General features: G+C 57.2%; 1 protein-coding gene across 2 annotated transcripts in view; it reads right to left on the bottom strand.

Moving 5' to 3' along the window:
* GRIK5 (glutamate ionotropic receptor kainate type subunit 5) overlaps window positions 1-13,065 on the bottom strand; it is a 48,741-nt gene that overhangs the window by 31,561 nt on the left and 4,115 nt on the right. For both annotated transcript variants that reach the window (XM_087870829.1, XM_045777081.2), the window contains exons 2-11: window positions 12,678-12,806; window positions 12,214-12,378; window positions 9,924-10,021; window positions 9,662-9,827; window positions 7,570-7,748; window positions 6,041-6,094; window positions 5,778-5,939; window positions 4,097-4,249; window positions 3,604-3,708; window positions 3,387-3,494 (exon numbers count right to left, since the gene is read on the bottom strand). In XM_087870829.1, coding sequence (XP_087726955.1) covers window positions 3,387-3,494; window positions 3,604-3,708; window positions 4,097-4,249; window positions 5,778-5,939; window positions 6,041-6,094; window positions 7,570-7,748; window positions 9,662-9,827; window positions 9,924-10,021; window positions 12,214-12,378; window positions 12,678-12,756 — 1,269 coding nt within the window. In that variant the 5' untranslated portion in view covers window positions 12,757-12,806. The remainder of the gene's footprint in view (window positions 1-3,386; window positions 3,495-3,603; window positions 3,709-4,096; window positions 4,250-5,777; window positions 5,940-6,040; window positions 6,095-7,569; window positions 7,749-9,661; window positions 9,828-9,923; window positions 10,022-12,213; window positions 12,379-12,677; window positions 12,807-13,065) is intronic.

Genomic DNA, 13,065 nt, shown 5'->3' with positions numbered 1-13,065 from the left:
AAAAAGATTATTGATGTCATCAAAGACTCCTAGGCAACTCCTAAAATAACAAGTTCTATCGGATATATTAGGAGGAAAAAGGGAAAAAAAAAAAAAAAAAACCCAAGCTACAGAACAACGTGTACAATATGCTACACTTTGTGAAGGAAAAAGTGAGGACGTGCTTGTATATGCATAGAAATTTCTGGAAGGATGTGGCCTCTGAGGGAAAAAGCGGGTGCCCGGAGCGGAAGGAGCCTTGGCCTTCCTCTCCTCACCCCCATGTGCCCTTTGAATTCTATTTTATGTAGGTTCTTTTGCGTCTACCCCAATGTGATGAATTTTTTTAATTAAAATTTTTAATATTAAATATTAAAATATTTTTAAAACTTTGAAGTAGGATTTTTAATTGTATATGGAAACATGAATGGTCAAGAAGAGTCAGAGCGATCCTAAAGAAGAAATTGGAGGATTGACCCTATGAGGTATTAATACTTAATTTAAAGCTATGGTATTTGAGACAACGTGATATTAGAGCAAAGACAGACAAATGGACAATAGAAGAGAGAGCTTAGGGGGTGGAGGGGCGCCTGGCTGGCTCAGTCGGAAGAGCATGTGACTCTTGATCTCGGGGTCATGAGTTTGGGTCCCACACTGGGTATAGAGATGACTTAAAATCTTAAAAAAAAAAAAACCCACACAAAAACACGTGAAATAAATGTGTCCTGCCCTCCCATACCTCACATTGTACCTCAAAATCAATTCCAGGTGGATGGTGCATCTCACTGTAAAAGGCACAACGATTAAGTTTTTTGAAAATGAATAGAAGACTATCTTCATGTCCTTGGGGTAGGCAAAGAATTCTTAAATTCTAAAAGCATTAATCAAAAAGGGGGGAAAAATCACGGATAAAATTGACTTAAGCAAAATTAGAAATCTTTTCATCAAAAGATTGAGAGTGCAGAAGCAAGCCACAAAGCACAAGGTCTTTGCAAGATGTATACCCAGTGAGGACTTGTATCCAGAGTATATAAATAAACAAATCGATAAAAAGGTCATATGTCCCAGTTTTTTTTTAATTAAAAGAAAAAAGACTTGAACAGGGGACTTCCCAAAAGAAGAGTGTCAAATGGCCAATAAACCCAAAAAGGTGGTCGACGTCCCTGTTAGGGAAATGCAAATGAGAACCTCAACGTGGTCAGTCTGGGGGCCACGCGGGTGCCAAGCTCAGGGCGGCAGGGCAGACCGAATGACACGAGCAGAGGGCTTGGCCCAGCACCAAGACGGCAGCCACGGTGGGGGCTAGTTTATCCAGGATGCAAGCTCAGGAGAACATGCCTTTCATGCCGGGAAGCCAGGTGGCTTTCTCACCTCATGCGATCCCCCCACAGCCCTTCAAGGTGGGATTATGAGACCCATTTTACAGATGAAGGTATAGACCAGCTGAAGTGGTAGTGGGCAAAGTCAGGAGGAGAGTGAGGTCTGACCAACCCCAGAGTCACCAAAGAGAAGAATGAGACGTCCCGGCCTGATGAAGACAATCACGGGGACCAAGGAGTGTTCTGGGAAACCTCTGCAGGAAGGAGCGGGGCTGGAGGCTGAGGGAAGGCCCCACACAGCTTTGCCTCTGTGGGCCTTCTTTTGCACCTTAGCTTCCTTGTGGGGCCTCTGTCAGTCTTGGTCCCAGTCACCCTTTCGACTCCAGACCAGTGAGCTCCACCCCAGAGACAGCCTCACCCCTCCCCCATCTCGGACCTCCCCCTGTTCACTTACTCCCACAAGACCACTGTGACTATTCACATGCATCCAGCATTTGTGTTAGGCCTGGTGCATAGCAGCTTCAGTAACTATTTGTGGAATGAATGAATGAATGAATGAATCCATCCATCCATCCATCCAAAGAGCAATGAATGTGAGGAAGAGAACCACATGGCTCACGGGCCTTGGGGAAAAGAGGAGACAGGTGTGAGGAGGAGATGAAGCCTCCAGGGTCATGGCTCGTCTCTCCTGACATCCCCTCCCTGACCTCTGTCCCTGCCCCCCCCCCACCGAGGACCCCATCTCTTTGGGCCCCAAGAAGCTTCTGGGTCTGACCACACTGCCACAGGCACGGAGGTGTGACTTCTCCCAGCCAGCCCGGCCTGGCCCTCGGGGCCCCTCGTTGAGGCTGCTAGAAGCGTCTGGTTCCCCGTCTGCAGGCCATCTGGCCCTCCACAGCAGGCTCACTGGCCCTTCTCCAGAGGGACACGAGGGCCACATTAGATCGGGAGTTCCCCGGAGACTGAGAGAACAGCTCTGTGCCGCGAGGCCTGAGGGGGCCGTGGCATCCTGTGGCACCCGTGGCCATCCTCAGCATCCACAGCTGTGAGCCGGCACAGCTCACACACTCACCGAGGGGCTCCCACAGACAGCGGATGCCAGCACGCCCGGCACCTGGCTGCTCTGCAGGGCACGGCTGCCTGGCACACCGGCCTCCAGGCCCAGCTGCTCTGGGCCGCCTCCTGCTCACCAGGTCCTATGCGTCACCCCCGTCCTGACCTCCTGGTGGCCCGTTGTGCCCGGCGGGAGGCGGCCGGATGAGGGGGAGAGGGCACAGGCTCCGAGCATGTCCCTCGGCTCCAGCAGGGATTTGCCCTGTCACCTGTTTCCTCACCTTCGAAATGAGGAAAATAAGACAAGCCCGTGGAGCGGCTGACAGGTTTATAAAGCAGCGCCTGGAAAGGGCCCGGCACAGTGGCTGGTGCAAAAGGGGGTGCTCCGTAAGTATTCGCTGACACATGAAGACCCCCTGGTCTCCCACCTGCCAGCCGCGGGAGCAGCACGCACAGGAGCTCCAGGACCACGCCCCTGGCTCAAGTTCAAGTGCAAAAGGGCTGTGGGTGCAGAGCACAGCGGCTCCGGCTCAGGCTCTGGAGCCTCAGGGATGTGACTCCCGCCCTGGCTCTGCCCTGTCCTCGCTGTACGACCCGGGGCAAGACGCCTCGCCTCTCAGAGCCCTGCTTTCCACAACTTCAGGGTGGACATGAAGTTGTCACATGTCAACACCCTCAGGTGGCAAGTGTGGCAAAATGACCACTCTAGTGATGGCGACTTTCGGAGGCCTACCCTGGACCAGCACCGGGGGCGGCGTCCTGCTTGCGTGGCCCCAGGACCTCCCCGTGACGCCAGTCACTGCCATGTGCACTGTGCAACAGCCGGCTGGCAGAGCCTGTGCCCTCCCCTCTTCCAGTGGCAATGAGGCTGGTGACACCTTGGCCACAATCAGGAGTTACTAGGTGCACGGGTCACATTCCCTGCTGGTCTGCGTGCTGCGTGAGCTGAGGCATGCCCCTCACCAGGACCGGGCTGGGGCACTGCTCAGCAAAGGCCCCCCCACCCACTGCCTGTCCCCCGCAAGGGCCACTCACCAGAATGGTCGTGACCACCAGTGTCTTGTTGGCCAGCGTCTGCGACAGGTTGATGTCCAGGGTGGTGGCGTTCATGGCCAGGGTCCGGTTAGAGTACCATACACCGATCTGGAGCAGAGAAGGTGCCATCAGCACGAGCCCGGCCTGAAGACGCCTCAGGCCTCTGGGCCTGCCCCCACCTCATCGGGACTCTGGAGGTTCCCCGGGGCCTGCTCACCTCGCGGTGTCCCTGCCGGGACTTCTCCAGGATGCGCAGGGTGTAGTTGGTCCTCTGCCCTTTGCTGTTGAACTCGACCCGCCCGGTCAGCCCGTCATACTCTACCTAGCAGGGTGGGAGGCGGGCAGAGGGAGGGGTGGCAGGAGCCCACAGGCACAGGCGGTAGAGGCCCAGAGGGGAGGAGACAGAGAAGGAAGAGACAAACAAGAGAGGGAGAGGGACCAGGGAGGACCACAGTTAAAAGAGAAAGACAATGTGCCAGCAAAAGAAGGCAGATGGGACGAAGAAGCAGGGAGGGGGCAGCGCGGAGGGGCGGAGGAAAGCCAGGAGGGGAGAGGCCATGGAAAGGAGGAGGAAGAGGCCCAGAGAAAGCAGGAGAGGGGTGGGGTTGGTAGCAGGCGAGAGGGCAGAGGGGCCACAGGGAGGACACAGTGAGTGTCCCAGCCTGAGACGGACGGCCCTGCCCCCTCGGCCCGCCCCGCTCCCAGCTCACCATGCGCAGGTAGTTCATGAGGCTGGTCCCATGGGGCCAAATGTTGGCCGACGTACAGGCCAGCGGCTTCACGCCTATCTCTTGGCTGCGGTTCAGCTCCCGCACGGCGCTCACCACCACGTGCACGGCGTCAAACATCAGGGCCGCCGACAGCTGGGGTGGGGGGCAGAGGTGGGGCAGGAGGGGGAAGAGGCAGCTTAGCCAGGGCACCCCGAAGCCCCCGTGGTGCTATCCCCGAGCCCTCAGACAACGCCCGTCTCAGGAACGGGAACCAAGCAGGCCGGCAGTGAGGACGGGTCTCTGGGGGTCTTTCTCGGTGAATCAGATGGCGGTGGGAAAAATGTGTGTGCTTCCCACGCCTTTGTGGGAGCAGCTCTCCCCGAGTCATGTGGCCACAAGCCTGTTTGGGAAAGGGCACATCAGAGAGGGTTTGCCTGGACGGCCAGCTGGGTCACCTCCACAGGGAGATGTCTGTGGGCCTGAGGGCGTGTCCCGGCATCTGCGTGGCTGATGCAAGTGCGGGAAGAGGGCCACAGCCTGACCGCTGGGGGGGGGGCGCTCATGTATGCAGGCTGGACACACACGCCTGTCTGTCTATACACAGGGTGGGTGTGGCATCTAGGAGGCAGGCAAACATCACAGTTGTGAGCCTGGGCCTGGACAGCAGGCAGCTCTGAGCTGGAGGCCTGGCTCTCCTATTTCCACCTCAGTTTCCTTCTCTGTAAAATGGGGATAATTATATTCTCTGCCTCCACGTTCTAGTGTGGGGATCCAAAAAGATAATGCGCGCACGAGCTCAAAACTGCCCAGTGCATAGTGAGTGATACACGTCGGGCACCGCGCTGTGGCTGACGACACCGGGCATGTGCATGTGTGTTTGTGAGGGTGTGTCTTTGCGGGGTTGGTGTGACGGTCCGAATAGCCGTGTTGTGGAGACAGGGGCAGGGGTGCACACGAATGCAACTCTGCCTGGGCAGGTCCGTGACGCCCGACAGCCTGGCTCCCTGTCTGCGTGTGGGTCTGGGCAGGGAGAGTGCCTTGGGGTCTTGGCCTATGACTATGTGTCTGTGAACAAATACACGTGGGTATGCGTCTTTGGTATGTTTGTATTTATTCCACATCTATTGTTGGACCCCTGCCCTGAGCCAGGCTGATTTAGGTACTAGGGATACAATGGTGAGCAACACAGAAAAAAACCTCTGCTGTCATGGAACTTAGTCTATCTACCCGGATCTGTACGTAAGCAAAATACAGAGCAACTCCCATGGTGATTAGATATGCAAGGACGGGTGCTATGGAGAAAAATTCAGTGGGGAAGGGGGCTAAATAGTGGGGAGTTTCTCTTTTTTAAGATGGGGAGCCAAGGAAGGTCTTATAATTGAGGGAACATTAGAGCACTGACCTGGCAATGAGGGAGTGAGTCGCTAGTTCTCTGGGGAAGTACATGCGACACCGCGGGAGGAGCGAGTGCAAAGGCCCTGGAGTGGGCGTGTGCTGGGGCCACAGAGGCACCTGGAGGAGGTCAGTGTGGCTGGGGCAGCATGGGAGGTGTCACGTGAGGCCTCACAGCATGTACTCAGGAAGCGAGTGGGGGTGCCAGAGGGGTCTGCGCACCATCTGCTCAAGGTCTAAAGGGGCTGCCAGAAGAGTCTGTGTGCCCGGGAGGAGGACGAGTGCTCACCGCAGGACCCGGGTAGGTGCTGGCTTCACAGTTCTCCCTCCAGGACATGTTGAGGCTGCGCACAAACTCGGGGTAGAAGGGATGCGAGGTGTTGAACATGGAGAAGCCCAGGATATTGGAGGTGTCCTCCACAATCCCGTCCAGGTGCAGGATGGGGAAGTCCTGGGACCGAGAAGAAGGGGTGAGGCCTGGGGCCAGGCCCCACGTGGGGCAGACACCATGGGAGGGGTGTGGGGGCCAGAGGGGCTAGATGGGGTACGCACCATGGTGGTGAGGATGTACTTGTAAAATGCTGAGGTCATTCCCAGCTCGGAGGCCTGGAGAACATGGGGTGGCACGGAGGTGGCGGGAGAGGCAGAGACCCACAGGCAGAGCCGAGGAGACGCCGAGAGAGGAAGAGAGATTTAGAGACAGGCCTAGTGAAGACACCCGTGGGAAACGCAGTAAGAGACACCCCGAGACAGAGACAGGGAGGAGACGCATGGGGGCAGAGGGAGACCTCGGTCCCTGATGTCACGCCGCGTGGACGGATGCCGCAGGCGGGATGAAGCTCTCAGTGGAGGAGAGAATGGCACCCACAAATGCCCTCATCCCTCTTTAGGGCACTTACAAGACTGCCTTCTGGAGACAGGCAGGCAAAGGGACGCCTTAGAAACAGGGCAGGCCGGGAGGGTACCCTGAACCTTAACCTTCTCCCCAAGCTGCCCCAAAACCGCGTGGGCTGCTACCGTGTACTGCTCAGCCTGGTCATGGGCCAGATAACCCTCCCCCACCCCGCAAGCTTTAAAAGCACTTTGCAGGAATTCATCTGGAATCTCAAAATTCATGTGTGGAGCCACCTTCTTCACAGTCCTCTAGGAGAACAAAACGAGAAGCCCTCTCCCTGCCAGGGGTACAGACCCCTGTCCCCATTACGGTCATTACAACACTAAACGGCACCAGCCTGCGTTGCTGGAGTGGCAGGAGCTGTTATTGTGAGGGTCAGGGAAGTACAGGCTCGAAAGGAGAGTGGCCAGCGGTCACTCGGCTCACAGGACACGAGCCCAGGCCTGCCTCCCTCCCAAGCCCGAAATCCTTTCTCTAAGTCTTCCTGCCTCAAGGGCCCTATGGATTCTGTCCACACATCTTCCCGTATGCTATGATCAGCAGTGACATATGGTTTTAATTTAAAAAAAAAATTGAGAAAAATAAATAATACAGATTAGATTATGAGGATGAATTAAGAGCCGGGAAGCAATGCATGATGAATGAATGTGGGTCACCGCTGGAGGGCACATGGCGGGTCCGCGGGGGAAGGTCCCGGCACTATAGCCCGCCTGGGTGCCCTTGAGCCAGTCCATCCCTCCCACCCACCCCCCCCCCGGGACCCCAGATGCTTCGGCCACAAAATGATTATCACACCCCCCCTCAGGGTGGGTGGGAGCCAAATTCAAGTGCCTCCACGCAACAGGACAGGCACTCAGTGAAGATCACAGGGAGCTCCCCCTGCACCAGCGTCTCCTCTGGGCTGGGACACGTCCCAAGCGCTTCCCCACCATTCACCCGCAAAGCCGCGCAGCGACCCACCGAGGCAGCAACTGCGCAGTCAGGGGAGGGGACTCTCCAGGGCCCGACAAGGGGTGCAACCTGGAAGTGGCCGAGCTGAGATAAACCACATGCCAATCATCTGCACATAGGAAGCGGGTCTCCACGCCCCACAGGACCACTGAGGCACGCAGGCACGGGATGACTCGCTCTGTCACGCCACGTTTGTGCCCCAACACTGTAGGGAATCAGAGCCTGGGGAACCCACCTTACGGAGGATGAGGTGGGAGATGGACGCATTGGCATCAATGATGATGGTGGACACCTTGTCATCGCGGATCTCCTTGAGCAGCGGCGTGGGGTCCCGGCTGTCATCCAGCATCCTCACTGACAGCGTCTCCTTGGAGATGAGGAAGCCACGCACCAGCTCCTCCAACCGCAACAGGCCTGGGGGAGCCGGAGGGCCCGGGTCAGAGTCCAAGGCGAGTGCCCAGTGTAGGGGAGCCTGGGAGAGGATGAGGGCTGCCCTGCCCACCGCACGGTGGCTCTCCTGGGGGTACTGGGCCCTCAACCCCCACGCAACTGTCTCCTACCACCCTTCTGCCCCCTGGGACGTGTGACAGGGATTTCACAGTTCGCTCATGCAAGCCACATTCCACTCCTGTCGCCCAAGCCGCCACCAGCCTGCCTGGCGCTCAGGCCCAAACCCTGACAGCAGCCTAGCCTCCCCGATCTCTCTCTCACCCACACCCAACACACCCAGGCCCCACCTGCAGAACACAGCAGAGCCCACGGTGCCGCACCCCCACCACCACCCTGACCTAAACCACTGCCTTCCCTCATCTGCCCCCACATCTGTCTCCTTCACAGCAGCCATAAGCACGTAAAGCAGAGGTGTGCCTCCTCATGCCCAAACACTCTCATGGCTTTTGGCTCATTCAGAGTAGGGGCCCAAGTCCTCACAGCCTCTGGGCCCCACTCCCCCTTGCCCACTCCCTCACCGTCCCCCTGCCCTCACCACCTCACGCACACCGCAGCCATGCTCCTGTCCTGTGGCCTCAGTGGTAGCAGCTCCCTCTTCTCCCAGACCCCCACACAGCTCCCTCCCTCACCACCTTCAGCTCTTTACCCAAATGTCACCCTCTCAAAGAGGTAATCACCACTCCACTTGGGATCGCACCCCCTTCCTCCAGCACCCCCAATCCATTACCCTCTTCTGTTTGTCAGTACTACCTCCTAGGTCCTCCCATGAGAAAGCCAGCCTGACAAGGGCGTGGGGCCTGGCCTGGCTCACGCATGCACTGCTCTACCCCCAGTACCAAGAACAGTGTCTGTTTCTCTGAGGCAGGTGCTCAGTAAATACATTCAGAAAGACAAATTTCTTCTGGAGGTTACTGAGCATGGCCCTCTCTCTCTCCGGCTGCACACCCATAAACCCACCAGCCTACCGGACATCACCACTTGATGGTCTCGAAGATGCCTCGACCCTGACTGCTCCCTCCTTCTCGGGCAGAACCCAGTCACCACCTGTGCCGGCACACTCTCCCTTTTCCCTCATGACTCTCCTCAAATCCCTCCTGGCCCCTCTCCAGCCCGCTGCCACCACCTGAAACCTAACCAGCATCACCTGGTCCTGCCTGTCCCTGTTCTCCCGGCCACACCCTGTGGCCCTCTCCAGTCTGTTCTCTGCGGCCAGAGGTCTTCCTGCGACGCACGCCCCGCCATGTCCCCTGCCCCACCCTGTGTGGGAACCTTCCAGAGCCACCATCGTCTTCAGGCTGACACAAGGCCCTACATGATCATGCTTCCTGCACATCCTGCTTCATGGTTCCCACACTCCGGCACCGGGCTTGCTGGGAGCTTCCTTGAGCCTCTCAAAGGGGCCACACTCCCCTGGGCCCTTGGCCTCTGCCCTGCCACACACCCCCCTCTCCCTGACCCCAACTCCTCCCCAACCTTCAGGTCCAGCTCTGAGGTCCCTTTCCTGGCAGCACGGGCTCTGAGCCTTCTAGACCCGGTTAGGATTCCCTTCTGTGCTCCGACAGCACCCCACATGGTCACTGACAGAGCATGGATCACTCCGCGTCACAACTGCTGGGCTGCCGTGTCCCCCACTGGCCCTGGAGTGACATCGGGGACCACCAGGTACACACCCACCAGGGCCTAGCAGGGGCCTTGTACATAGGTGCCAGTCACCACCTGTTGACCAAACGATCTCTTTAGGGAGGTGGGGCGGGTCTGGGTTCCTGAGGGGGAAGGATTGTGGGGGACTAGGGGAGCTTGTGTTGTGTGGGAGACTAGATCTCTTGGGCAGGGCGGAATTTGGGGGAATAAAAACAAAACATCCAGCTCTCCCTCACACTCGGCCTTGGCGCAGATGAGGCTGGCCGAGGGGTAGTTGAAGGACTTGAGGATTCGGGAGACTGCCAGGCTGACGTCCTCATTGCTGGGGTACAGGCTGACGGACGCGAAGCGCAGGTACTGCAGGCGGGGTGTCTCCTCGGGACCCACCTTGATGTGGGGGATCTGGACAGAGAAGGAGCCTTGGCTTCCACCCTGTTGCCACGCCCCCAGCCTCGCCTCCCAGGGACCCACCCCTGCCCTGCCCCACGCTCGGCTCACCTCCTTCTCCCCACAGATATGGCTCACGGTGGAGGCAGACGCAGGGCTGGAGGAGGGCCCCAAGACGGACACGACCCCCTTGGGCAGGATCTGACACACTGCCAGGGGTGGGAAGAGACAGATGGCAGTCAGGGGCCCTTCTTTCAGTCCCCACCTGGGCTGGGAGTGCCTCTGACACTTGGAGCTGCCCCTTGGCCACCCCAAACCCAGAGGCCCAATCCCCGACCCCACCCACTGCATTGGACAAGACAGAGAAAGATGGGGAGAAATGGCAAGAGGAGTGGGTGAGACCAAGAGAGAAACAAAGGAAGGACAAAGAGGAAAAGAGCAGGGGCCTCCTGGCCGCAAAGCTAGTGCCTGCTTCCCCAGCCTCTGTCTCACCCCTCTTTCCTAACCATGCTACAACCTGGGGTATGTCCCACAGCCCCTCCTCCCCAAACCCACAGCCGACAGCCCCTCTTCATTCCACATCCCAAACACTGTTCCTCTCTTGTACTCATTTGCTCGTCTTTCTTCTGATTTCTTTCCCCTTAAACACGTGTGCATCTCAACACTGGAGATAGAAGCTGTTGTTTTTGTCTGCCCAGTGCCCATTCTCACGGCAAAACCCTAACTTCTCCTCAGGGAGCCATAGGTTTCCCAGAATTGGCTGGCACCCTAGCCAGCATCAGAACCACACTGTCCTGGCCACAATGATTGGCACAGAGATGGGATGGGCTCAAACCAGGCCATCAAGAGCCTTCCCCAGGTTTCTGCTGAAATTATGACTAGGCTTGCTATCCTGGTAAGAGGTAAGTTTTGAGCTGTTGGGCTGGGATATTAGAGAGAGTATTCGTGAAAATGAAGCCAACATAGAGGAGATCGGGGCCCACAGATGAAGACACAGAGATTCCTGGGACATCATTTGAGTACCTGAATCAAGCCATGCCTGAAATTAGTCCCCAGGCCTTCTAGTATCATGAGCTGATAAGTTCTCTTTTTCCATTAAAGCAGCTCAAGTGGGGTCTCTGCGACATCCAACTAAGAGCATCATAACTAAATGCCTTACCTTCTTCTAAGTGTGATTTTTCTGTGCCTTCCACATTGGTGAAGGCCCCATTTGCACAGACCCAGTGCTTAGAACCGATCCTTGCCTTCGATCCTCCTCTCAATAGGCAAATTAGTTACCAAGTCCTGTCTCTTTTGTCCTCAAATTTTCTCACATCTGTCCCCTTCTCTTTGACCCCCTCCCTCCCTGCCCTACTTTAGGGCTCTCAACTCAGGCATGCAACAGCCTCCACTGATCACCCAAATCTAGCATCCAGATTCACCTTCCAGAAGCCCAGCTCCCTGGCCTAAACCCACAAAGGCTCCCTTCTGCCGAGAGGCGGGGGTAGCATCTTTCAGCCTGTCACCATAGGCCTCCTTGAACTGATATGCCCATCTGCCCAGGCTCACTTCCTATTTCTCCATCACACTTCAGCCCAAAAGTCTCTCATGATCCTTCCAAACATGTCCTGAGTCCAGGTCGTCGGGACAGGTGCAGCCCCACACCCTGTTCCTTGGCTCCATATACCCACCTCCTCCACTCCAGCTCCAGACTACAGGCATATGCCTGGAACAGCATCTGCCTCCTCACCCTCCATCCCAGCTTCTCCCAGTTTGTGTTCTGTGCTGCACCAGTCAGAAAAGTAGAAGAAACACTGTACCCCATTCTTCCTCTCACTGATTTGAAACATACATGAATATCATAAAGGCTCTGATAAGTCCTGTAAGGAATCAACCAGTCTAAAACACACTGAAGACAGCATCTCCTGAAGGTGTACAAACCCAGCATGTCTGTTCAAGAGATACATATTAACATTCGCTCGACCTGTCAGGACCCAACAAATACTTATGCACCCCTACTATGTGGCTGCTGGGGTTCTACAGGGCATACTTTGAGCAATGCCACTCCTATATCCTGCTCAACTTTCAGAGCTCAGAACTTTAGTGCAGACTTCTTCAGAGCGCCTTTGCTGTCCCTGCCCCTAAGGCCCCTGGCCTCACTGCCCAGGCCCATCATTACTCAGCTCTGGGGACTGTGTCCCTGCCCAGCTTGTCTTTCAAATGAGGCTCTCAGCTCCTATAGGGCAGGGCTGGTGCTGGAGCTCTTCCCACCTCCCCGTGCCCAGCACCACCATCTCTGGGAAGGGAAAGGCAGAGCAGACATGAAGGAAGGAACAGGTGGAGCTAGAAAGAAAGCAGGCAAGCTGAGGAACAGACTACCAGGCTGCCATGTCTCACCCCACACCCCCCCAGCCCTGCTCACTGGTGTCCGTGGTCTCGTACTGGCTGTCCCGCTGAAGCTCAAAGATGTCTACTTCCACCCGGGCCTTGGCTGGGACCTCGATGATCCCGTTGATTTGCTCCCGGGCCAGAGCCAGGGCCAGACGCTCACCGCGGCCACACACTGTCTGGTCGTCCAGGATTGCAGCTGAGGGGACACAGGGGTTGGGCACCAGACTCCTGGGTCTTGAGAAAGGAGAGGCTGGGGTCCGAGCCTCCTGGGCTCCGAGGTGGGGATGGGGATGCTGACAGGGGTCTAGGCTCCTGGATCGAGGGCTGGACAGAGCTGGGGGTCTAGACTGCTGGGTCCAGGATGAAGGAGCTGGGGGCTGCTGTTCCTTGTTGCTAAGGGAAGCTGAGACCTGAAGCCCAGATCCCTGGGTCCTGAGGGACTGGGTTGCTCGGGAGGGTCTCTGAGGAGGCGGGGCAGGGGCTGTAGGGCCTCACCCATGCGCAGTGATGAGAGCACCTGGCAGCTGGGGCTGGCGAAGGCAACAATCAGCAGCAGCAGCAGCTCAGCCGGCATCTTCCTCCCCTCCTCATGGGGACGCAGCTGCCGCGGCCCCCACTCGCCACCTGCAGGGAGCCCCCCACCCATGGGGAGACTGCTGATACGGGGGGCCTCAGAGCCCTTTGGAGGACTGCTAGATAGGGTGGTGACCACAGACCCCGGGACACTGTGGGTGAGCTTGGAAGGGCCCTGCCCTTGACAGAAGCTGACAATACCGAGGGCATTGCTGCGAAGGAAGCTCAGGCCCACAGAGCACTACAAGCAAGGAGCTCCCAGCACCGAGTGGGACCGGCACTGCTGGCAGACATTCACAGCTACCAAAAC

Source organism: Ursus americanus, chromosome 21 (assembly GCF_024610735.1).
Source record: "Ursus americanus isolate L20-20 chromosome 21, mUrsAme1.1.p, whole genome shotgun sequence".
Taxonomy (NCBI): Eukaryota; Metazoa; Chordata; class Mammalia; order Carnivora; family Ursidae; genus Ursus; species Ursus americanus.
Note: the sequence above shows the minus strand (reverse complement) of the source record. Positions and strands in the feature narration are given on the sequence as shown.